General features: G+C 40.9%; 1 protein-coding gene across 4 annotated transcripts in view; it reads right to left on the bottom strand.

Moving 5' to 3' along the window:
• Window positions 1-27269, bottom strand: part of TGFBR3 (transforming growth factor beta receptor 3) — a 125326-nt gene that overhangs the window by 65088 nt on the left and 32969 nt on the right. For all 4 annotated transcript variants that reach the window (XM_052801294.1, XM_052801293.1, XM_052801291.1 and 1 more), the window contains exon 3: window positions 8641-8825. In XM_052801294.1, the coding sequence (XP_052657254.1) occupies window positions 8641-8825 (185 nt within the window). The remainder of the gene's footprint in view (window positions 1-8640; window positions 8826-27269) is intronic.

The raw sequence follows: 27269 nt of genomic DNA, 5'->3' as shown, positions 1-27269 counted from the left end.
CAGTCTTCAGGGTTAGAGAACGCTGGTTATATCCGGAAAGGTGAGAGATTTTAATACTTTCCCCTCACTAAAGAGATTTGGTTCATCACCAAATATTACCTCTCATCTAGAAAAACTAACTACTGCCACCATCATGTTTATCACATATGGCATGAGCTCCAATAATAATAAAAATGTTTCTGTATTATAAATTGCCATGGCAATTGTTAGAGACACTATCAGCTATAAATTACCTATAATTCCTTCAACTTTTTCAAGCAGTTTACGTTTCAGATGTTTGTACCTCATGGTGGTGCTATTTTCGCATCTTCTCCTTTAAATAACAAGTTTTACTACCGTAGAAGTGCTCTGTTTATGTTTCACAGGGAAAATAAGAGACTCTTCTAGAGAAACACAAACTTGAGTATGTAAGTGTTATCAAAAGCATGATCTACATTAAAAAAAACCAAACCCAAACAGTTAAAACATTTGTTCCCCTTCCCATATCTTGCCACTGCAAGGTTTTACTTTTTCAGCTGATACAAGAGCATGGCTGTCAGGCACAGCAAGCTCCACACAATTTATGTTGGAAATTTTCCCCAATGCTGGGAGGTTGGAGGAGAGCGACTTCATTAATTCCAGCTTTTGGTTCAAACAGACACTCCAGAGAACAACATAAACATAACCACTCATGACAAGGGTTGCTCCAACATCTCACACACACATGTGTACGAGCCCAAAGCTAGACTGGAACCTGACCATCGAGTTTGTGATATAAATGGACTCCTGGAAATGTCTTTACTTCCTTAATTATCTTTTTTGGGGGAAAGTAACTATAGACAAAGCAGTAATTTATAAATACTCCAAGGCATGTCAGATAGAAGCTTTGAGGAAGGAACCGGAGACCAAGAATGTGAATCACAGTTTATGATCACAATCAAAACACATGCATCTGCCTGAAAGAACATGGGAATGCATGTGCACAGTGTGCTTACACACATGTGAGCAACAGAGAGGGAGGAAGAAGAGTCCATCTAGTAAAGGCAGCAGCAGCAGCCCCATTTCTCTCTACAATCCTGCAACAGCACATCAGTACCTGTGGGCACTCACAGCAGAGGAAAACAAGAGACTCCAATTTTCAGCTTCCAACAGGTCATTTTAAATATCATTTTAAATAGCAGTCAGCAAAAGCAAAAAATTTGAGCAATCAGAAAAGTCATTCTGGCATTTTTCCTTTTGAACCCTTTAGCCTTCTGTGGTGGACCTTGGCATGGCTTCAGACACCATTCCACACAGCTCTCTCAAACCAAGAGCAGGTCTCACTTTCTGTGCACAGCAAACAGTCCCGTTTCTAAAAACGGAAAACGCCGAGGGTTTGCACAGCACTTTCCAAGTCATGAGCAGTCACTGCTGCCTCTTTAAGGGTAGACACGCATCAAGCCACGCTCCTGCACGACAGCAGGCTCTGCATGAACAGGCTCCTCTGGCCGACACACGACTTCCTCTGGCAGTTCTGCAGGCTGGATTTTATGCAAGCACAGATGCTTCAAAGTGCTAACGAAGGGAAGAGGGGGAAGAGGGCTGTGAGGGCTCTTTAAGAAATGGAAGCTGAGGTGGCTGTTGGTTCGTTTGTTTTTTAAAGACATGGCAATGCAGTGTCCATCACTCGAGGCAATTAAGACATCAGTGTCATTTTAGTGTATTAGCTGTGTGGGAGTTGCAGCTTTCAGTAGACATGGCATCATCTGAGAAAGACACTGAATGATTACAATTTCTGTGGAGCATGCTGCCAGTATCTTTAAGGCTTTATAAGGTCTATCACGTGCTTTGCTTCTGAACCAGTCCCATATTCTGGCAGCCCAGAAAGGGCTCTTGGGCAAGGCTGTGGGGAAAGGGAGTAACGGCAGCCTGCGAAACCACCCTGGTGAGCCAGTGGAGCTACCACAGGCTGTGGGCGAGCTTTGGATAATACCCAGGATCAAGAAATGCATGTGATGAGGGACTACTGCTTTCCAAGCAACAAATACAAGGTGTTCCTGGAGTACGTCTGCCACAGTGTCACTCACAACTTGACTCTCAGACCTCACTGGCATGCAGCACTGGTGGAAGCAGTAATTCATCTGGGCATCCTATCCTCGATCTTCTGATGTGAGAGCGAGGGAAGGGGCCCACAAGTGGTATGCAAAACACCATGAAAGAAGATTGTGATAAAAAGGAGCAGTCAACCTCAAGCTTGACAGAGAGGTTTGCAGGTGGCCAAACTCATTTTCCACTGCCACTGTGCAGATCCTGGTTGGACTGATAGCATTGCCTGTGCATGACTTAGTGAGCCACAGATCATCAAGGAACAAGCAGTAACAGGGTGAAAGTGAACAAGTTGATCTTGATGGGCTCAGCATAACAGGAGAGCTAGCCTGCATATATGAGGTTGAAGCCAACCAAGTGTTGTGGAAAATTTGAATATTACGCACCCACCCAGACCCAGAAATGGTCTATCTTAAAATGTTCACAGTGGCCCACAAAAACATGCAGTACAAAAGTAAATACCGCTTCTTGGTAATGTAGGAAGAGGAAAGATCTACAGCCCCACTGAAACCCTGACAGCTGGGGAAACTGGTGTGAACAAAGCGTAGCGTACATGTCACAGCAAAACTGCAAAGTCAAGCACAGGAAGCACGGGGCAAGAACTTCCCAAACCACAGAAGTCACTTCCCAAACTACTCTGGAGTCTGTCAACTCCCAATACTGAACTGGATGGCTACATAACTTAGGGTGTCAGACTCCAAGTGACAATCTTTCTTGAAAGACACTCTCTTGTTGGTTGACTCATGAAGCTGGATAAGATCAGCCCAGACTTTTATCAAATCTCTCCCACGCTGCAGTCTTCTTTTTATGGTTTACCTTCTCACATTTGGAATGAGATCCTTTGCCATCAAGTTACCTGTTCTTTCATCTGAAGTCTCACCTCAGACTTCTCCAACCCCAGAAAGACAAAGCACCTCCACTACTTCCATCTCTTCTCCTTCATCCCCAGACAGACTGGGCAGCAACATAGCCACCTGCACCACTCTTCTCTCAGGCCATCTCACTATAGGTAGTTCATGCCACTCCTGGTTCAAAAACCCTGTGTATATTTGCATTGCCACACATAAGTCTGCTGTCAAGCAAAGGTGGTCAGAAAGTGGAGAGGCGAGAACAGCAAAATACCCTCACAATGTTCAGATCTGGTCTGTGTCTTGGCAGAGGCACAGGCACGGTGCTTTCTTTTATCCTTGAAAGCTTCTTCTAAAGCAGCAACTCTTTTTCTTCAAAGCAAAGGCCTTTGGCCTACCAGAAGTACCAAACATACCCATGTGCAGGAGTGTAGGCTTCCCACTGTACCACAGCAAACAAGCAGAGGGCAGATGCAATGCAGCCTGGCAAACCAAGCAACATGTCCTTATTTCCCAGCCTAATTCTGCACCACATATTCCGGTCAGCTCACCAGAAACATCAAATTTGTACAGCCAAGTGATCTGGCAGTGCACAGATCCAATATTAATGTTAGTGAATTCTGTGGTCTTACTCAAAACTTTAATCTCACAGAAGTAACAAACTCTTTATTCTTGACCCTCTTATTTTAGTATGAGTTTAGGACTGCATAGGATAATGATCTAATTACTTTAATTTGGACTATTAAACCCAAGCTGCAGGGTGCTTCAAAAATTCAAAACAAACTAGCCTGTCTTGTCAGTTTTAGAGCAGCTGGTCAAGCTGACACCGAGAGCTCAGCACTAAAAAGCCACAGTAGAAAAAGAAGCTGACCTTATTTTTACTATACATGAGATCCTGAAGTCTCAGAAAACAGCTTAAGTGGACATTTGACTGGTACTAAATGGAAACTTGTTTTAACAAATGCACTTTTAGAGGAAGAATTAAACAAAAAGGAATCAAACAAATGACTAGGTAACAAAAAACTCACTAACTCCAGCCATCAAGTAATAAACCTTGAACTCCTTTCCTGCCTGCTGTCAGCGCAAGACCTCCAGGCCCTCTCTGACCATGGCTCTGGTGCTGCAGGTCAGTATGTTTAAACCACGCCAGGAAAGCGGCCCCTTTATCACAGCTGAATCTCAAGGCTGTCCCCAGATCTCTGGATGCCTGAGCATGAAAGAAAACATTTTTCCCTGACATAGCCTTGGGTAAGGCTGTTGTGGTGTTAAAGTTCTGAAAACAGTTAAAATGAACACACTGGGAAATACCATAAATATGTAGAAAAATATGCAAAATGAACCAGGTTTTCATCACCCTTATTGTCCAGATCTTCATAGTCCTAAAATACAAAACCATTGTGACATAGAAGAATTATCCTGAATTCAGGATGCACTTCAAAGGTCAGGATGTAGAAATACATTATCAGGTGACTGTTTCAGAGTCTCTTCCTGTCCCATTTTTACAACTTAGAGGATCTCTTCAGAAAGTACCTAAATATTGAACTTAAATAATTTTGCCCAGCATTTTATGACTTTTAAGTGGATCAGCTCAGGAACCCGAGATACATCACTAGTAAGTACCTGGCTATTACAATTAGTCTGCTCCACAGGAACTAACAGCCATTTTAATATCAGGTTTGCTCTCAAAGGAAAATATTTTTTATTATGAATTTTTTGCCAAGTAACACTGACTAAATAGTGGGGAAAAAGTCTGTCACATTATTACAGCCTCAGTGACATTACTCAAAATTATAAAAATAAAGATGAGTCCTTGATTCTCCTGCCTTCATTTCACATAACGTGTTAAACATTTGTATCAGGCATAACATCTTAAAGCTATTGAGGATGAGGATGTCAATGAAAACAATAGTGAATCTATTGCCAGGAACTCTGATTCCATGTATTCATATGTATTCAAATCTAAGTATTCACATGAGATTAATTTTATATGCCCCTGCTCCCCCTTTATTTCAATTGTGGCTGTATGCCTGAAGCAGCTCAGGGAAATTCATCTGACAGCTATAATAAAAGAATCCTCCGTTAATTTAGGACTTGATAATATACCTAAGGAGTGACTTTCATCTTAAAATATTTTTTACATTTTTGTATACACATTTTTCTGGTGCAAATCTCTAGAGTTTCCAAGTGCCCCCACAAACAACAATTCTTTCTGTTAACAGAACAAGCAGCTCCATGAGAAAACAACTATCTCCTTTCTAAAAACTGGGAAACTGAAGCAGTGAAGATACCCAAAACTGAAGAAAAATTTATTGTAAGAGTTCAGTAGTTCCTGGCTTTCAGCTGAGACCCAGATCAGTACAGAAAAGCACACATTCACTCACTTCCCCAGGAATATTTGATCAAATAAAACAAACAAAAAAGGCTTGCATTTTTCATGCCAAGTTCAATATAAACACTCGTGACTATTACATGCACCCGTATTCTATTTCCTATGATAAAGCATGGCCAATATGAATTGTGATAAAAGACATTTCTAAGAAATACTTGAAAAAGATTGGAACTTTTGTTCTTACTTGAAGAAAGGGTCTTCACAGTCTCAACACGAGATGTCACCCCAACAGGGATTAACGAAGTAAATACAAATTCCTTGAAAATCACAGATATGATTACAGCATTTCACAATATGACCTTATATTTACCAGATTTCAGCCTGAACAGGAAAGCGCTAAGTTACTGACTTAGTTTTGCAAAGTTTGTTCAGAATACATAATCCCATACATTTCCAGCCCACCTTTTTTTTTCTTTTCCAGTTTACAGGGAAGAAAAAGCACCTGAACTTTACTAATCTTTACAACAGCCTGCATGTGTTACAGGAGGAACACATGCCCCTGCCGTGCCCCCCCCCGCTATGTTTAAATTTGCGAACACTTGTTGTCTGTATATTCTACACAAGTGTCAAAGTGAGTTAAACTAATGCATACATGTATGTTGCATATTTATGAGAACCAGGATAACTGCATGAGTATGTTTAATGCATGAGCCCTCCAAGGCATTTGCTGGGGGAAGTCTACACTCCTCCCAGCAAGTAAGGAATGTGTAATTTAGCAGCATCTAGCACAGGGCAGGTTGAAAACAAAACAAAACCTGACCTCCTCCCCCAAAGCAAGCCTTCACTTAAAGATTTTCAGATCTTGCATTCTGTGTTATCAGAACTTCAGGCAACCTCCGAATGAATGCGTAACTTATTTTAAAACATGCTTTTGATGCTGCTGAATCCAACTAATGTACTGTCAGACAAAAATACTGGTTTTATTCTGGAGTATACTGGAAATGCTACATGACAAACAGATCTCTACCTTTGCTATCAGCATTTGCAGGCAACAGGAAATACCTCAGCTGGTAAATCAAACTAATGTAACTTGAGGTGATGGGTACATTCTACTTTAAGACAAAAGGCCACTTGGAGTTGTTTTTTACAATAATGGAAAAGATAACATTTGCTCTGTTTTCCGAGTCTGATCCTATAAGTAAAATCTGATCTTTCCAAGTTGTTTACACTCTTTTGCTCAACACTGTCGCCAGCAAGCCTTGCTCCAGCTTCCTGTGCATTTTTAGAGCGGCCATCTCCAAGGGCTGTGACTGGAAACTGGTTGGGAGATGGAAGAAGGAGGCTAAGGGCTACAAATTGTGAAATATATTCTGTGCCCTACGCTTTTGTATACCACAGAAGTACACGGAAAAGACAGCTTGGGGCAAACCGTTTTCTTACCATAAGCACATTAGAGGAGGCACAAGCAGCCTCTTTCTGCTAGACAGCAACTATTTTTATTCAAAGCCAAATATTTAAATCTTCTATCGTTCTGTCAAGACAATTAGACAGCAGTGGCACAGCCTGCAACCTTGTGCATGCATGACTCTAGCTCACGTTGTGTGTGCACACAACTGCAGAAACTGCACTGTTATGCAAGTAGTGCTAGGAGCATCGAACCAGAGGGAAATTTGGTTTTATGCAAATGTGCGCTTTGCAGTTGATTCATTCTGGTCTCTCGGGAGGTACAAGCTCCAGCTGTAGCCTGCTTCATCCCATCCCCAGGCACCTTTTAATAACTAAGCAGTTGCAAGTTTCCACTATACCACGTCCCCACAGCAAGGGCACTCTTCTACCCATTTTCAACAAAATTTGGGATTACCTTGTGAGATCTACCTCTCATACCAAATTTGTCTATGACTTGCCAATGGATTTAAAGGTTCCCGGGTAATGAAAGAGGCACTGACAAATTTATAGCAGAATCATATAAGGCTGTTTAGTTTTCATAAGAAACTATGTTACAAAAAAAAAAAAAAAAAAAAAAAGAGAGAGAGATTCCAACTACAATTTAGTTGTCATGCCCAGAGAACTGATCGTACCTACACTTTTTTCAGGCATTCACAGTGCACTCATCAGGCTGATAACTCAGTGTCTAGCAAACTAAGAAAGGCTTTAAAAAACAAAAAACCCAAACCAAAACAAATATAAAAATCTCTGTTCCTCATTACCAGCCCTCCCCCTCCCCCAAAAATGTGTAATTTCTCTGTGCATTTCGTGACAACTGCACTGAAGATGACCTGACATTTTTGATTAAGAGCAGCCAATGAGATGTCTACTGAAAAAATAGTAAATAACTTTTTCATCATACACTAGACATTTCAGACAGCGTATATACAGAAAATGAATACAAAAGCTGAAGTCTCATGGATGCATACAATACACATTGAGCTGAACATACCACAAACCCAACAAGGCTGCTATTGAAGTCAGTGGAAAGACTTTGATTATGGCCAAGAGTATCTGCCTTTATTTAAATCACCATAAAAGACTCCACTTAAAAGTTCTTTCAGCACAGATTTAGACCCTCTTTTTCTAAGCTTCCGCCTGCTAGATCATCATCTTTGTTCTCTCATTACAAATTCTGCTAATTGTGTACATGCATGTTGCTCTCACAAGACACAGTACTAAGGATTTGTGTGCAAAATACTGTAAGAACACGAACTATGAAGCTCAGCCGTCATGGCATGCAATGTTTTCTTTTCACTTCTGCACTCTGTTTTGATGTGTTTTGAGAGTAAACAACAGGACTGCACAACTTAACATCAAAAATTTTCTTCTTGTGCTGTTGCTTTCAGAGCAGCTAAAGTCCTTGCCAATGCCTCTCCCAGTGCAACATACATAAATAAGTAATTGGACTGTATTTAAGCACTACCATAGTCAGCAACACTTGCTTTCTGTACAGCAGTCCCCCCTCAATGAAGCATTAAGGATGTATTACAGGGGTAAAAGAATCTGAACTTAAATATTTGTTTATAGTGGTCATGGCAGGGATCCAAAGGTATTCATGTTAATTTACAACACATTTAGGTAAATGATCTGCTTTTGAAGACAGCCAATTCTGTAAAGGCCTGTTGTAGATCTAAATCTGTTTCTTATTTCCTTCGCCCACCCCGCCACCTTTTTTAAGTATTCTTCATGGTTGTGAAAGGTGGTGGAGAGAGTGGCTGGGTATGGAAGTGGTTTACTAATATGACATGCAAAGCATAGATGGACAGTATCCATGCAAATTGCGCATGCTTCTTTGTAGTCTTTCTGGTCACAATTCAGAAATAACTTTACTCAGCAAATTAATGTAGAACGATCCCATTTGCAGACACACTTGTAGCCAGGGTTTTGGATGAAAAGTAATTTCCCCTTTACCTCTCTTTCATGATGGCCAAGACCCTCCTCGGGATTTCTGAGATTGAGGACGTGCACCTCTTGAGGCAGGCCTGTTGTGCCTCGGCTTGCACAGCCAGATAAGACTGTAAAACTCTCCAATAAGGCATGGACTGGGTGCGAATTGTTAACAGGCAATAAGACACACTCACTCCTAGGCACAGGACCTGCAGAGGAAGACACAGATGCACATCATTTGGAGAAAAAAAGCAATACATAGATTGCACCTGCCAAATAATGATCATCCTTTTGGTCACAAAACCGACAGGAACACAAGCAGAGGTTTCATGTTCATTGTCGATCAAATGAAGACATTTATTTCCATTGCCCTTTTAAGTTCTCCTGAATATGCTAACTCCTTGGTTCATTTCTCTCTGAAAGTCTAAATTTAAAGTATGAATTCCAAAATTGAAGGTAGTCTTGTCTTTACCAGGGAGGAAACCAGGGATAAAAGAGGAAAAAAAGCCAAAAAAAAAAAAACCCAAAGGAGAAAAAACAAAGCAGTGATAGTGGTAGGAGGAATTGGTTTGTCTTAGATGTGAATTATTTGTTTCTGTCAAACACTGTTATCTCCAAACATTGAAAAATGCTATCATGTATATAAAACAATGAAAAGTTAATCTCTAGTATAAAGGTAATTACATCAGGAAGGATTTGGGTGAGTTGGATTTGTTGCTTTTGAAGTAGTGGTGATTTATAGCGAACGTTGTTCAAATACATTGTACAAAACAGCAGGCAACTGTCACATGATAAAATGAAATGTTTGTTTACTAAGTCTATTTTGTGTCTGACAGCAATTATCTACACTGATAACAGATATCTAGTCCAAAACAGAGTGTACGCCCTTTCAAATAATCACCACAGCATGATGTAGTGCCATACTCTTATATAGGACGTGAGACAGTGTGATGTGATATAGAAAGATAGCAAAAAAGCCGAAACATACGGAGCAGTTTACATTTAAACTATATCTCAGGAAACTAAAGCAAGACAAATATTTATGAAAAGCAGCCCTGCTTTTCAAAAATGGCTCAAACCCACCCCTGACAGTAACAGATACAGCATGTTTTTGATTCAGAAGGTCACAGGAGAACCTAATTGACTTAACCCCTAATTTGCACCAAAGCCACTCAGATAAGAATGAGACTCACATGAACCAGTCAGTTCAGAGGCTGCAAGGCATAAAAGAGAATACAAGCTAGAGGCATGATTATGATTTTTTTTTTCTAGATAATGTACATCTGCAATTGAAGTAAAATGCTTCTTTCGAAATAAGTTCAAAATGAAAGAAAATCCTCAACTGATCAAATGGCAGAGCTCTGCCTGGTTTTGTGAAGTCTACATCCAGCTATTTTAGCACTAGAGATCATTTGACATTGGTGTACACATATGTTTAATTATATTAACACTGACCTACACTTTGCTGGTTAAAAAGTTCACTCAAGATACAGTTAGCAGCTGGCCATTTGGGAGTCAGAGAGTCCATCTTAAAACAGACTTTATCTGGAAAAAGCAAAGCCCCTGAGCACAGGGAGATTTCCGCAGTGCCTCGGGCCATGAGTGCCTTGTCCTGCCAAAGGTGCCGTTCCTGAAACCCACTGGAGCATAGTACATATCCTGCCAGCTCCCACTGAACGGGAGTATTTCTTAAAGGCAATGCTCAAGGCATAAATTACACATGCCTGTGCTTGGGGTACAGAGGATAAACAAACTTTCTTCTCTCTGTATGAGGAGCTTGATAGTAGTACTGACCACCAGCTTGGAGGATTTGGGGTTTATTTGGGGTTTTTTTTCATTCCTTTTTAAGAATATGCATACAAAATGGAACCAGTCCAAACATTGATACTCAAAAAACACGCCCAACAAAAACCTATGAAAAAGTTGCCCTTTGTAACGGTTGAAGAAATATTTAGGATTTGTAACAATAACACAACCAGCAGAGAGGCCTCATTTTCCTGATGTACAAGTCCAGATCACAGAACCTACTACTAATCAATTAGCACAACCACTGATGAGTAAGTCCTGCAGCAGACCGCATTACACAACCTGCACAAAAAGCATTTCTAAACTCCACAAGCATTTCTTGGGCTGGGGAACAAACTGAGAGCCAAGAAGCGCTTGTTCACTGAATTGTTTCTTGCAGACCAGAATGGAATTGACATTTGTTAAGATGCTTCTACCACAACACACACACAAAGAACAAGGTGCAAGACTCGGAACAATACAGAAGTGGAGTAGCTGACAAAAACGTGTGCTTTCCTTAGCCTGGGTTCAGGGGAAAGAGCTAATACCTCCCTCTCAGCAGATGGATTCCCTTGTGAACACCTATTTCCATGCAATACATCCACCAATCCTCCCCTCCAGCCTTCATCTGGTCTTTATTCTGTACAAATTTGCTACATTAGAGGAGAAGACGTCTGGATTTTCCCCTCACAAGGACTCATCCACATGAAGAAGATAGTGACTGGTACATTCAAGCTGTCTGTAACTGCCTCCCTCGCCAGCACCTCAAGTGCACATTAAGAAAGCCCTTCTTTGAAGGCCCTCTGTTCAGCTCAACGTCAAAGATGGAAATACTCCCAGAGGGAGCAGAAGTTTGCATACTGGATAACCATGTGCAGCTGAGCTTATCTGCACAGCGAAGGGCAGACTGAGGCATGCCCGCTGTGCCTGCGCTCTGTCCCGGCTGGACACAGGCCAGGTCTCCTGCAGAAACCCCATCACTCTGATGGCAGTGAGCCCACGGGGCTGCGCCAGTCTTGAGCAGGGCTTCTTAAGCAGGGCTTACTGGCGTAGGCCCACTCTTACACCAGTACAGCTGCGTGGCATCTAGACGCGTGCTGGCTTGTACCCCGCCAGCCTGGGGCACGCCACTTCTGTCAGCTCTGTTTTGAAGGAAGGGGTGCACAGAGTTGCTCTAAGCTGCTCAGCATAAGAAACCGATGTTTTGGAGGAGTTACTGCATTTGGTAGAGTTGCTTTCAGACCAGCCTCATGAGTGACCAAGACAAAGCCCTTGAAATTTGAACCAAAGATCAGAGTACCTACTAGAGGCTGGCTCCACCAAATTAAGACTGCCCACATACAAGGAACGATGGTGGGGTAAATAACAGAGAGGCTACTCCAGATGTTGCATTTTTGCCAAGTTTCGCATAGGTGCCTGTGTAGCTATGTCCCCGGCGCATACTACCCTTCCTAGGAACTCAAGACTCTCATGAACATTACTTCTCCTGAATGTGCTGGCAGTACCAAACAGCAATCTTCATGCGCTGAAATTCACGTCTTTGCCTGACCACTAAACTGGGTGTAGTGCCGTGCCCAGTATATGCTTGCATGCCTGGAGGTAGTGCCAAGCAAAAGGAAAACTTACTTCTAGATCACAAAGTCCACTGATGCTCAGCCTATACATGGCACAAGACAGTTCTTTCTGCCACCTTCTCTCCATTTATGCTGTATATTAGTCTATTCTTACGCTGCACATACCTCAGTGCTGCCTGAGCTATTCGCTAAACATTCATTAACAGCATTTCTTTCCAGCACTTCCTACTGCACCTGCAGATCTGTCCCAGTCGAAGACAGGTAGGTGCCACTCTGAGGCACTGTCACTCCAGCGGGAGCAGCAAGAGCTCTCCTCTTCCCAAATCAGCTGCTCTCGCTCTTCGTGGCTCCCTCGCAGGCCCCTCCTGCTTATCTTCCTTCCTTCCTGCCGCCTTCCTCTGACTGGAAAGCTAGTTACTTCCCCGAGGTAGTTTAAATCCTACAAGATGCATACTTACCCCTCTGAAAAAAACAAACAGAAAGCCCCTTCTATGACACTACTAATCTGATTGTTAATCACCTCCACACCGCCTGCTTGTATTTGAAAGCCAATATGAGACCGCAGCCTCATCCTGCCTGGGCTTTACTGTTCTGCTGCTCTGCCCTGCACAAACACCAGGATCAGGCTCTGCCAGCTTCCCGCTCCATCCCCACCCCCCGTTCCTGCCGACCTCACCTACACCAGCGACACCGACATCCTGCCAAAATTCACTATCATCGCTGCTTAAGGGCCAGTTCATCCAATTAACGCATCAATATTGCCTCATCAGCTCCAAACACATACAGATCCTCTCTTGCATCTCATCCCCATCAAACTGGCACTTAAAGAGTCAAAAGTATCTTCCAGTTTCTAAATCCTAGTGCAGCTACAAGCCTTTAGTCCCTTCTCTGCTGAGAATATAAGTGTGCACGCACAGCCATCCTTGGGCTTTTGTTTAACTTTGGAGCATGTATCCATTTAACCTTGTTAGCAAATCCTGGCTCTTACCACAGTCAAATTTTAGTTGCTTAATGCCTGCAAAGCCTTTTGAAGATGGAAAGCAGGTTAGGCAGTTTTATAAGAACAGCTTATTACATATGTGTTTTACGATGGCAAATGTTTAGTCAATTTAAAATTCTAGAGAATCGTTTAGTATTGAATTATTTTCCACTTCCAATTAATAAGAATATTTTAAAGGAAATCTTAATGCAGACCCAACCTTGTTTGATACTAACATCTGGATCATATTCAATACAATTTCAACATTCTTGTTTCCCATATCATCCATGCTACTAATGAGTAACATGTGTTCTGCTGTAAGAAAGTAGCAGAAATGGGAGTAAGACACTAAAGGGGATAATACAACAATCCAAGACCAACTCATAACTGTGATGAATTTTATTCAAATAGTAAAGGCTAATATACTTTCTTTGTATCTCTGTGGAGATTTCTACAGTGTTGTCAGCTGAAAAGTGCAACCAGCTCCTGCAAATTGCGTGACTCTGCTGGGGGCTCCACAGCACGTTAGCATGGTTCCCATGCACCACGCCAGAGGATACAAGCCACACCAATGGGATATAACACTCCTTAGAAGAAGGACAGAATTATTCTAATTGATTTTTGAATGAGGGAATAACACAAATCTAGTCACTATACATAAAGACAAAAAATTCAAAATCCAGACTCGAGGAACACCAGGGATCTCTGTGCTGTCATGTACAAAGTAATATAAATTACTGCAGATCCTGCTAGAATTCATCAATTTATATGCTGAAAAGCAAGTCTTAGAGGAAGCTAACTATCCAAGCAGAGATTTCAGTATGCCCAAATGACAGACGTTCACAAAATTTCTTTTGGAGAAGGTTAGTTTAAGGGCATTTTTTTACATCAGCTAGTGACAATGATGACTGGAACAAGAAGGAAGAAAAGAGACAGGATCCTCAAACCTACTTCTGAATGACAACAGGGTTCTGTAAAAACAAGAGGAGGGGAAGCCATTTTCTCTTGAACTGAAAAGCTTAAGATTCACTGCGGAGCACTTGAGCAGACTTAGTAATAACTTCTCTCTATAACCTTCACCACTCATTTCTAAAGATACAAATGCATGGGCAAAGGGCCACTGTTCCACATGGACTAATTGTTACCACCTACACAACCTTCTTCTCATAAAGGGTTTCTCACTGGGGGAAGCATTTATACCAAAAAATTATACTCAGGGATTGAGGCAAGTAAGAATCTACAGACAGAAGTGATGCCTGTCACTCAATGAGAAAATATAAGTCACTACTACTTATTTAGTATGAGTGGCTCTGTAACAACAACTACTAAATTCCTTCCTGCACACCCTTTCACAGAAGACCACCTGGGAAGCTAAATTCCTGGTGATTCAAATGGTGTAGAGGATTATGGACAATGTCCACCATTAATAAAAAAGCAGCTTTTACTACAGATGACCATGAAAAAACAGCTTCACACTCCTAAGCAAGCACTTGAGTAAGACATCCCTGCTCAGAATCAGTCAATTCTGGCAAGCAGCCTTAAGTCCTGAGATGGAAAAGACAAGAAGAGATGGTAGGAAATACCACAGCTGCTTTGTGACGAGAGGCAGTGGCATAGAGGAAACTGCAGCGTTTCTCCTCATGGAAAAGGAGAATCATTTCCACCATGATCACTAACAAGGAGTTGGACCATCCAAGACTCTTCCTGGATTATGCAATTTTCCTCTCTGAGTAAGCGTGACCACCATAAAGATGCAGAGGAGAGAAGCAAGATATTAAAAGGAATATTTGTACATTGGACGTTCACACTGGCCAATAGGAAGACTAAAGTAGAAGATTACTGTCCAAAGCATTTTCTATTTGTATAAATCTGCTGCTGATTTATTTTTGTGTCTTCCAGACTGTTTGGCTGGGGAGGGGAGGAGACCATTACAGTTTTCTTGTTCTATACAGCTCGTGGCAGCAGTTCCAACTCTGACGAAACACAGCACATGTAACGCAGAATGATACTGCTGCTCATCTACCATGATTTTGGTAAGGAGGAGGAGGAAATGCAATGACACACAAAATTTTGGTGTATTTCAGCATCACTTTTCTGCCTTAGTACATAGTCAGAAATGCATGGGAGTAACAAAGGTTGTAGATTTGTTCAGACACAAAAAAGCAATTGCTGGATACTTTAAGAAATAAATTTTAAAGTGTGGGGTGGGTTTTTGAAGTTATTTTTTATTTATACCGTGTACCTAGTAATTTAAGTTTCAAAAAACTAGCAGTTAAAATAGGACATGCTCAATATCGCAATAAAACTTTGATATTTTAGAGGCCTGGGGAATGAGAAAAAAGAAATAAGCTACAGTATTAAATAAATTCCATTCTAATTTGAACATTCTCTCCTCTCTGTCACTTTTATGCGTTTACCCGATATCGGAAAAAAAGTTTGGCATTTTTATAGTATGTCCCAACACTTACTTACTTACTTATTTTACTGTTGCTACTACATATTAGGTCTTACAAGCCCCTCCTCATGCAACTATGGACTGCATTGAAATGCAGTAGATATCTCCCTTCAATAAGACTATTTACATAAACTAGGAATTCCCCAAGAAAAGTATTTTAAAACTTCTTAAATTCTCACATTTTCTACATTTGTTGAATAACTCTGATGAGATTTTGCTCAATCACTGCACCATAACCACTGCCCGGTATCAATGAATCTAGAGTAGGTTCTACTTGAGCAGAAGGAAGAGCAGCACGCTTGGGAACTGTAACCAGAACAGGACTGAAATTAACTAAAAGTTCATGAAAGCCCTTGAATGCATTTTAGGGCTTCAGCAGAAATGGACAGAAGGAGCAAAAAGTCCATGAGAAAACGATATGCACAGAAAATCAAGGGCAGGGGAGAGGGGGCGCATATGAAAAAAAGGAGACAGAAACATTGGACTGAAAACACAAACACAGCATAGCTGTCGTATGCAGGGCTGGGTAAGTTTCCCTTCATATCCTCAGTTTTCAGGGAGTTCTTTTACCACCACATCTAGCACAGGCTTCTTGTCAGCAAGAAAAGAGTATTTTTCATGGTGGAACTACTTTTGACTGAATTACCATAGGGGCAAGGGGGAGAGGTTTAAAATTACAGGGGAAAAGATTCACGAACACTGTCTGATTTTGCCCATTTTGAAAAACCAAACCAACCAAACAAAACACCCAGAATCTCAGACTCCACATATATCTATTTGAAATGAGTGAGCTATAAAACTTAAACTGAGAAGAAAAATAGATCCTCAATAAATATTCAGTACAGATGGCAAGATTTGGTTGTAGAAGGAGTTAAAACATATAAGCTGTACTAACTAGAAACATGTGCTTATGCAAAAACACAGTAGAGGTTCCCCATTCCAGTGCTCAAAGCCCACTAATCTTCAGCAACTCCACTTCTTTACACCATCCCTGCTCCTTCCCCCTTTCTCCAAGGAAAAAAAAAAAAAACCAAACTGTCCTCTGAAACTATGCATTAACCTACATACTTCACCTTTACGCTGGTTTCTACTGTTAATGCTACGTGCAGTCAGACCCTTGCTCTATGTGCTCTCAATCCTCAACTATCAACCCCCAATTAATCCCCATTCCACTACCATCAACTCTGCCCAGACTTACTGCACGTATGGGCCAAACTATTCAAGATGTTTCAATATATTAGATTACATTTAATCTGCCATGCATTTTGATCCTCTATTTTCTGCAGTCTTTCTAGACATTTCTGTTATGCATAGTAAAGTCCATCTAGCATCTTCTGCCTGCCCACTGGGAGTCATTCAGACCTACAGATGACATGCCCCATACTGTTTTGGGGTTGCTGTTATGTTTGGTACAAACTCCTGATGCTGGCTCCTCCTTCTAAGCAAAATAATCTTTTATGCCTCTCTGGAGGATGTGTTGCAAAATATCCATTCCCACTGCTCCTAGCCACTGGTAAAAGCACGAGGTTCATCTCATCTGTTTAGCAGAGATGATCTAACCTCAAGCGTTGCCTGCACAGCTCTCACATATTTTTGCATGCGGGAAAAAATTCAAATTACTTCTTGAAAGCAGAAATTCTTTCTTCCACTTTCTTAAAAATAAGTTTCTATTAATGTTTTGTCCTTACCAGGATGTAAAATTGATGCAAGTTCAATTGGAAAAGCTAACCATCAAATAAAACTCAACTTCTGTGGCAATGTACAGATACTTAGAAATGATGAATTATACCTAAACTATCCATTTTATGAAAAATGTAAATGACAAAGTCAAATTCATTCACTATACAGCAAAACTCATTTCAATACCTGAGCAAGCAAGGCAAAGCTAGGCAATGTCAATCAGTCAGTATCTTGTTTAACAAAAGAAACTCCAGCTGTCTTGTTTATACACCTATTAAGCTAATTAAACAGAAAAGGCAATGAATGAAAAACCTGTTTGGTTTAACATCCACTGAGCACAATTTTAAGACATTGCTACGCATGAGGCATAATCTTAGAAAACAAACATCTGTACCTGGAATACAAAGAAGTCTTTATGTAACCTCTGCTGTACTTCTTTCTGACCAGAAGTACTGTCAGAGCCCTACCTTCTCTTGAGGTTTGCAGCAAAACGCTGCTTACAGGAACTCAACTCTAGTATTTTTCCATGCCTAAACAAGCACAGTCATCCATACATGCGCTCTCTCTCCCCCTATCCCTTCTCCCAAACAAGTATTTGGAAAACACTCCACTAACATAAAAGCATCTTTTCAATCTGTATAAACAGAACAGCATGAATACATTGCCTTCCATTTAAATAAACCCAGAAAGCACAACTTCTGTTTTCCATGCCAAAGAACTGAAAACAAAGTAGTCCACCAATGTTTCAGAAAGGTTTGCTGAGTTTTTCCCATTGTTATCCTCAAGTAGTAGAAAACAGACAAGTTTCCAGCAACCGGTCTAAAATTCAAATGTAGGTGATCGTCTTGCATAAATCTCAGGTCCCATGGAGCATCTATCCTTTTTTAAACAGTGGCCAGCATTACTCAGACTGAGGGCTTTCCCCTCCAAGACACAGCTGAATTTCAGAAATGCCTGACTTTCATCACAAATTTGTATCAAGACTGTAAAAGATACAGAATTATTTCAGATAACAAGCAGTACCTAAAATGCAAGTAATCATTGTGCCTTAACATCCTTAATGGAAGAACCAAATGTAGCATTCAGTTTTCATTGCTATTAATGGATGAAGTAGTCTTCAGCACTGTCATTGTACAAAGAGGAAGAAATGAACAAACACAAACTATTTCTAACATTCCTTGTTCATTATTCCAAACAGCATACAAACTTCTTGTTGTGAAAGTCTCTTTTCCCCAGAGATAGCCCATAAATTGTCTCAGATTTATCCCTCTTTACCATAGAAAGGATAGGAAGTTGCACAGAAACAATGAATGGAAGTGCACTTTTCAGACGACGACAGGAAGCATTCTGCTTGGTTTACATGAGAGCTCTGTATTGGGGCCAAAAGGGGAAAAAAAAAAAGCCTATAAAAATTAAATGCCTGCTTAGAGCAAAAATAACTAAAACAGGTTTCAAAACCATTGTATTTTTAATAAATCGGTATTGAAACTCCTCAAACCATCCTACCCACACTACTGCTGTTACTGTATTCCTGAAAATGAGTAAATTAAAGATGACAGAGAAGGAAATTCCAGACTTCATAAAATCAGTTTCAGGAGGCAAAGAAAGAGAACCATACTTACTTTCATGATCAGCCACACAGGAATTCATGCATCATCAAAGAGCATGCACAAAAGCACACGTGTAAACATAGATCAGACCTCAGCAGTCTATGCTTATCTAAGAAAACAAGTCTTCTGAGTCTCTCTCAGCAAAATGTTACCTATTTAAATTGCAAATGTATACTTGTTCTTTGTATACCCATGGGTACTCTCGAAAGTGCTGATAAAAGTTCTAATGATTTTCAAACCAACACAGGAAGTGTTGGCATCCATCTCAGGCAGCATCAATAAGTATACATAAAGGTACCAAAATACACAGTAAGATTATAGAACATATTCACTAGATTGGGGGCAGGGGTAGGATTTTTGGTTTAGGTGGATTTTGTTGTTGTTTGTTTGGCATTTGTGGGGTTTGTTTTGTTTTTTCTTTCTTAAAGTTTAGTTCAGAATGATTTAAAAATAAAAAAATCCTATGGCAGTTTTTCAGAAACACAAGTAGTTGTCACATCTTTGATCCCCACTGACTTCCATTTGGAGCTACATACACAGCCAACTTTTGCCCAAAAATACGTGGTGCTATATTGGCTGTCTAAGGGACACTACCATGCAGTGAAAAGAGTTTATATCCAAAGTCTTACCTGATGGCTAATGAGAGCAACCTCAAGGAGATCAGGAGAGATTAAAGGTGCCTCGTGTTAACTGATTCAGGGCGCATACCAACCACAGAGTTGATAGCTACTCTTCCAACTTAGAAAATTTTATAATTGCTGTTACTGAAACTATTAAGACACTCAACAAACATTTCTAAATGATTACAGTATTACAGACTTCTACAAACCACTAACAGATTTTCCTTTAATTCGTAACGTTAGCATCATTTTTGATAGGTCATCCAAGCTCCAAAATAAAAGCACAGCCAAAGTTTTCCTTTTTATTTAATTTCTTTTATTTGGGCCCAGATTGCTTCCTTTTCTTCACATACATAGACACACTGGGGCTCTGTCTGTGCCTTTTCTCTATGCACTCCTTTCCACAACTCTCCTAAACTTCCCTGTAATTTGTTTTCTTTTCTATTCAACCCTTATTATTCCATTAAACAGTTCCTATGCAGTCCGCTCAGCTTCACCAGTGCTTGTCATTCACTACACCTACATACAAAGGGCTCTTCTTTCAATAAGATGTCTTGCTTTTATCTGTCAATTAGATTATTGGCAGGTCATTTTTTGGTCTTCAGAGAGGAAATAATGAATTCTGGATGTTGGTGCATATGGATGTATGCACATCTGGAGAGAGAGGTGATTTCCTTTCAAAGATATCTTCTTTTTGATAGAGATGCAGAGGACCAGACGGTGCAGCTTTCAGCTCAACAGCAACTTGCGTGCAGTCATCTTCAGCTTTAACTTTGCCGCTATCCCTGGGGACACATGGGAGACTTCCCATTCGTGTCTAATCCATCTGAAGAACAGGTTAGCAGTCACCGCCTCTAATCTTTGGCCAGTACTGAAGCATGTGGACCCTGCTTGCAACACCAGGCATTCAGTGAAAAGCAGATGGAGAGGGCTTTTTGGTTTGGGGTTTTGGTTGTTTTTTTTTTTTTTTTCCCCTGCCTGGTTTTGCCTGTCAGAAGCCCTTCTGTGCTGACGTATAGGTGCTTCACTCAAGCATGAAACTTTATAAGCCTTCCCCTCCCTAATCTCAGCTAGCACATCAGGAACATCACTTTATACTAAAAAAGGGAACATCTGCTCAGTGCCAAATGTCAGGAAGATCTGATAAACATGCCGCTGGCTGCGGAGTTGGAACAAGAGTGGCAGCTTTGAAACATGCGATTCGCATGCTGCCAGCCAGACCGGGATGTGCTGGGGCTGCCTTTCCCACCTCCTCAGCTGCAAATGGTTTGAAAATGCTCCTCAGCGGACAGGCCCCTTCATAAAGTGAAGAAATGTCACTCTGTTACACGGGCCTCCAGCTGCGGCAGCTGGCAACTGCTTGCTTCAGTCCCATCAAATGCAGTGGACCTCAAAAGCAGCAAAAGCTAAACGGAAGGAAACCGTCTTGGGGGAAGATGGCTCCATAACTGAAAGAGTACCAGCCCTTTCCTAATTAAAAATAACAAGATTACAAGTTCAACTGAAGGCTGAATTCCTGTAACTGACCCTTTAAGGATGAGTTCACTATCACTAAATGTCTTACTGCACAAACCTTGAAAACTGATCCGTGTCCAGTGCTTAAGCAAAATAAAATTTTCCTCCTCAAAACACTTAAATTTTCAGTCTCATCTTGAAAAATGTAAAAAAAAAAATTATACAAAAAAAAGAAAGGAAAAAAAGGCAAAAACTACTGGACTCTTCCCCAGCCCCTCTCCACTCAGTTAACCAACTCTGCTCAGCCTCTGTTGTAGGATCAGCAAGGAAATCAATTCTGGAATATGCCCTGCTACAGGTTTTCTCTTCAGACTTGTGAATTTTATTATCAGGTTTGTTTTTAACTAGGAAGGACCCTGTGCCCAAAATTGTTCAAGGCTCTGTGCCTAAAGGAGAGGAGGAAACACCAGGCTGGCCCCAGTGCTGAGGAATGCTTATTAAGTCCTTGCTCTCTCCTGAACTCAAGGACAGCATCCCCTTGGACATGGAAACAGTGTCCACACTCCCCTATTTGAAAGCCATAAAGTTAAATGCTCGCAAATGTTTTTCTAAGTTCATCAAGGTACCTCAGACAAGTTGGCTGGACCGGGCTGGTGCTGGAGATAGCCCAAGCCACAGCTGAATCTCCAACGAGGGCTATAAACATAACAGAGCAGTGGTCCTAGAACTGCGGGCCACAGGTCATGATGGCTCAGCTGCTCATAAGTGGTCTGTGTAACCACATTTTCTGTATACCAAATTCAGTGAAAAAGTCTAATGGGTAAGGTGCATGGCGGCAGTCCTTGCAAAATTCTGAGGGTTGACTACACACCTAGATATTGTGGCAGAAGACAAAAAACCCCCACACTTCCGAGTCATTATGAACAGAAGTCAGTCAGAACAGCCTTCAGTCAGCACCAACAATAAAACAAGAAGTTTCACCAAGTAAGCAAAGATAAAATATTCGGAGAGCACGTTTGGTCTTAAGCAAAGGGACAGAAATTAGCACAATATCTGGCAGGCCATGGACAGCCCAAAGACAGTGCATCCCACCTGCCATCAAGTTTTTCAGTAATGTAACTTGAAAAATTTTTACTTGAGTACCTTTCCCCCTGCTTTTTATTTAAACACAAAATGATCACCCAAAGTCACTCTTTATTCAGGCTCAAAATTTCTCCTCAATTTCATTTAAAGTAATAGTACACCAAAAATCCATAAATACAGGAAAAACTTGGGGAGCAAAGAAAATACATGCAGACACATTCTAGAGTAACATGAGCAGCTGACCTAATTTAGGCTTTTAGAAGCATTTATCTTCACTATTTCCATATATGCCAATTATTCCTCAAAAATCTCTCCCATAGTGACATTTTTGTTTAACAAAAAATCCTTTATCATGTTATTTTTCAAGCTCCTTGGCAAAGATATATATTATACTATAAATCCCATATAGACCTGATTATCTTAAGCTAAATAATAAGCTTATATAATATGTTAATACAGATCCACAGGCATCTGCCTATGTTTCATAAACAGTGTCAAATGACATATTGTAGAACAAGACAAAAAAAAGAGTCTTTTAAAGTCCACATGCTAGGATCTTTAAAACATTGTTTAAAATACTTATTACCAAATATTCAATTCCCCGCTGTGTGACAAGGCCAGCTACAAAATGACTTTAACTGTCAAGGCAGGCAAAAAATTGCAAAAAATAAAAAAGCAAGGGCTACTGAAAGTTGCAGCTGCATTTTCTGTTTAAAACAGAAGCATTGTTACAGCAGAGATACAAACTGTCTTTAAGTTATCACGGTAATAGGCATCACCCATGCAGTTTACCATTGCAAGCTAATCCTCATAGTCATCATTTTTAGGCCATCTAAGCGCAAGCAGCGTTGGCTGACTGTAGCCACGATGGCTCATGTAGTTCAGCAAAACTATGAATATCCCTAAAGCCAGCAAGCAGCAAGGACTTGGCTCAGCTTATTCAAAAGCACACAAAAAAACCAAACATAAGAAATCCTCTCAAAGGACGCCCCCCACACAATTTTAGTAGTGAAAAATCAGGGAATTTAGGTTTTGCACATGCTTTGCACATGTACAATTACAATCTCCCTCCTTTATATCTACTCTCAGTTTGCACTTGAGATTCAAAAAATCCCAAGTCTGTTAGAGTGGACCATCCTCTGAGGTGGAAAATCAGAGGACAGCCACTAGAATAAGTTAAACTGTCTGCAGAAATTGCAACACTGCTTCACGCCCAGGAGATGGGAGCCCTTATGCCAAGGAATGGCACAGGTAGAGGAGTGGGGACGTGCAGCAGTTTGGCCATGCACTGGGGCGAAGCCCCAAGCCAAGGCAGCAGCTGGGCACTGTGACTTGGTGCCAGGATGTGATTTGAAGCTTGCCAGGCAGCACCAGCCCAGGCGCAGGACAGGCACCAGGCACCGGACGGCTGGCTGGCGGGTGACGAATGCTGTGCCCAGCACCTAGGGCATGGCTCTCATGGGATGGCAGGTTTGACAGACCTATACACACACAGCTAATTCTACAGGCAGAGGAATGAAAAACCACTGAAACCTAACACTGCAGGTTTACGGACACAGGATGAATCATCCAACATCTTACCACAGCCAAAACCAGGGTGTCTCATTCCCTCCACCTCTCTTCTCCTTCCCACCAACACTTCCCAGCTACCTTATGCCTATTTTGATGCTCATCAAACCTGCCTTCCCCAGGAGCTGATTCAACTCACTAATGTGACAGGAAACTAACCCAGCAATAAAGAGACTAAGCAGGTTTCCGTTGGTCTTTGGTGCACTGAATGGCAGGGAGGAAGGCTTGAGGAGCACCTAGGCTGGCTCCCACCACGGGCAGTGTGGTAATCTGCACCCCTGTCCCCACTGTGGGCAGCAGGGAGCCATCAGACTTGACTGCGCTCATCAAACCACAGACTGAATGCAAAAAGACCTTCCTAGAAAGAGATACTGCTGATTTTAGAAAATAGGCAAATACATTTTCCTTCTAGTCCATGATCAGCACAACAGTGACACAAACTACCACTTTCGAAAGCCCCTCATGTATTTTCACTTTGACTAAATCTTTCCACAGTGGAGAACACAAATAATCACAGTTTAGCAACTCCTCTGATTACCAAAAAGGCTTCAGGCAATACCTCACTAAGTTGCACGTATATATGTGCATGTGTAAATATATATATATATTCTCACACATATTCTCCAAAGCTATTCGACCTATAGGTTGACAAAAAATTCAGTGGAAATGAGAACAGTCGATCACACTTAAGTCATATAAAGGTATTTGTTCCACTTTTGAAGACCACGCAGCAGACTGTTGTTTTTGAACATAAAAGCCTGGAAACCTGAAATGATTTCATTTACTTTCCTCAGCATTACTAAAGTCACCATTTACAATGACAGGACATTGCAGTCATGACACAATGTCTCTTAAAATTGCCTCCCTAACCAGCATTCCCATAAGCCCACTATTAATACCTCAGATGGAAGGCACAACTGGGGCTACCTCCTTTTTCAGCGGTAACCAAATCGCATTTCAGCACACCCCTCTCCTCCTCATCTTCACTTTCTGTGTTAAGCTCCTGGAAACTGCATTTACATTTACACTGTGAAGACTGTCTTAGATGTAGCAGTATTAGACCTGATGTGGGAGAAGTCTGAAGTTTGGTTTTAATAATTTATTAAATGGATATACTGTAGCCTTGATTCATTTACATATTTGGGATCCCATGGCACAGTCCTTCAGATACTCTTGTTGAATTAACCTGATGGTTTTTATCCAGAGAGAATCATTTTTCAAGGAGACTGAAGGAGCTGTGTCAAATGCTTTCACCAGATCAGTTCTCAGTCCAAGTTAGACCTACCTCTAGCTTTCAGGGAAGGGGGAAAGGTTATTAAAAAAAAAAGCTGAAAATGAAGATCAGGAAGTTTTACTTACTGTTCTGATTAAACAGATCCTGAGTAAACCCTGTTTAGTTTACAGGTTTATAATTAACCCACGTTACTGTTACAGCATCTTTTTATGGGACAAAAAGTATGTTTACAAGATGCTACAGATTTGAAGACTATTGCACATCTCCTATTTTGCAGACGGTTTCTCTACACATTTACCTTGCAAGACCACCGTACTATCTGAAGGCCTAAATTAACTATCACACTACACACAGCTTCACCTACATAACTAACGAAATGGGGTGATTTCCTAAAATATCACCATATGTCCAGCAAGAAATTTACAAGGATATAGGAAGTGTCAATATTAGAACTTAAAGTCTTCTGGCCATGGCAGAAGAGGTTGCTTGTACACAAATGCCGTGCAGTAGAAGAGCTTGTGATAAACTCTTTTTGGATTAGTGTGAAATACCGTCTTGCCCTGCACTCACTGAGCTTTTTCCAATATAAAGACAAGTGACCATTTGTCAGCTAGTAATGCAAAAAAAACCCCAAAAAACAAAACTCTAAAAATTATGATCTGCAATGTCTAATCTTTTCCTTCAAAAGCAGAAGAATTTTCATTGCAATTCAGGGCTCCCATGGGGAGATCCTGGGTGGCTATACAGCTATGTAGCACCCACATCCAGTATGTCCATGCACTGCGGCCATTTGTCCAGGACTTCCAAACACCTGGAAGCAATTCCAGACCAGTAACAGTAGCTTTAACCAAGCTCCTAGATCCCAGAAACTCCTGAACAAACAGCCAAACTCCTGTTACTCTGTCCAGAAGAAGCTTCCAGGCAGAAAAAGAAGACATGGTAAAAAAGGGCAGAGTACACTACTTTCTCATAGTTTTGGGTAGCCTGCTGCAGCTGGGCAACATCTAACTCAAGAGGCCTTTCACTTACAGAAATTGAGTCTTAAATACAGGTGAAAGCCCAAGTGGTCAGAAGTAGCTCAAAGTAGGATTAAAACACGGTGTTTCTGGGAATTGCATGTATTTCTATGTCTGCATCCATTCTGCCCAACTGGCTGGTGGGGTTGCGCCAAAATGACCACCTGCTGCCAGATACCTGCATTAAGACACCAGCCTCTCCAGTACAGAGATGAACAGTCATACCCACCACACACAGAGCTGGGAACCAGAAAGTCTGAATCATCAACACAGAATTTGAATAACAAAATTCAAATCCCTTTCCATTACCAGTTTTTATTGTGCAGGATGACTTTATAGTTTGCTGCCTCAAAGGAGGAGAAAGCTTTCTATAGGAGGAAAAGCACCTCTGATTCAGACCAGCTCTGAAACCATCTAATCATAAACAGCTGTATCTATGGTCTTTAACCATAAAAAGTTTAAAAAAAAAAAACAAAAAAACAAACAAACATCTTCTCATCAATAACATCCAGAGGCTTGTTTGCTGGGCACCATATCTGTCCAGATCAAGTGCATGTTTTTTCTCATCTTCTGCTGTTACTTCTATAAAACTGTCAATATTCAGACTATTGAATAAATAGATCTGCTCTTCAAGCCAACTGCTTTTGGATTATAGCTATGAAAAGCAGTAACCATCTTTGTTTTTTCCTCCCAAAACTGGAAGAAATTGAACTTTGTCCTCTTAATAAGGCTGAGTCAACAGGATGAGTGGAATACAAGTGCAGAGGTCAAGTGGCCTAAGAAATCCCTGTTTTGAACCTCCACACAAAAAGGCTGACCAGAAGCAAGAGAAACAATACCTGAACATTAACAAGCTCAGTGCTTACACCACACTCTGAAAACAAGCTCTGTTTAAAGTGTGATGTTACATATTAAACTCTGCTGTTAAGCTAATATTGAAGTGTGAAAAACAACCAACCAACACTAGTCCAACAGGCCATTCCACCACAGCTCAGTGTTACCATCATCACAGTGAAGTTATCTCAAAACAAGAGGACCTAAACCAGAAATGCCAGGGACATCTATAAGCCTAGACAAATATTTTTCAGAGTATTTTCAAAGAGTCAAGGATCTGAGACTTTTGAAACGCTTGGACTCAGCAAAACAGATGTAGGTTTCCTAAACACATAACTATTATTTAAAGGGCAGCTTAGCACTTAAGATAAATGGTTTGCACTAATGTGACTCCATGGCTATATTTTCCCCTTTTATAACCTGTTAACATTACTACCACTAATTTACAGGGCAAAAGAAATTCAGCAGTTGAAAAAGTGAGCTTGTCCTTAGGCAAATAACTTGGTGGCCTTTAAATGAGACTTCAAATTAACCCTATTTACCTAACACAGCATGTTCTCTTCAAATGCTTTACACGAAAAAGAACCGCTTAACTCTTATTCACATCTTCCTTAAAAAAAAAAAAAAAAAGCGCATATTTTTAAACACACTTAATGGAAGAGAAACTTAAAGTGGGAGTGTGTAATCATATAACACGTGGCCAGAGTGCCACTGTACAGCGTACATGCCATGCCCTGCCTGATCTTCCACTCCCCTGAA

Source organism: Harpia harpyja, chromosome 11 (assembly GCF_026419915.1).
Source record: "Harpia harpyja isolate bHarHar1 chromosome 11, bHarHar1 primary haplotype, whole genome shotgun sequence".
Classification (NCBI taxonomy): Eukaryota; Metazoa; Chordata; class Aves; order Accipitriformes; family Accipitridae; genus Harpia; species Harpia harpyja.
This window is presented reverse-complemented; position numbering and strand designations above follow the sequence as displayed.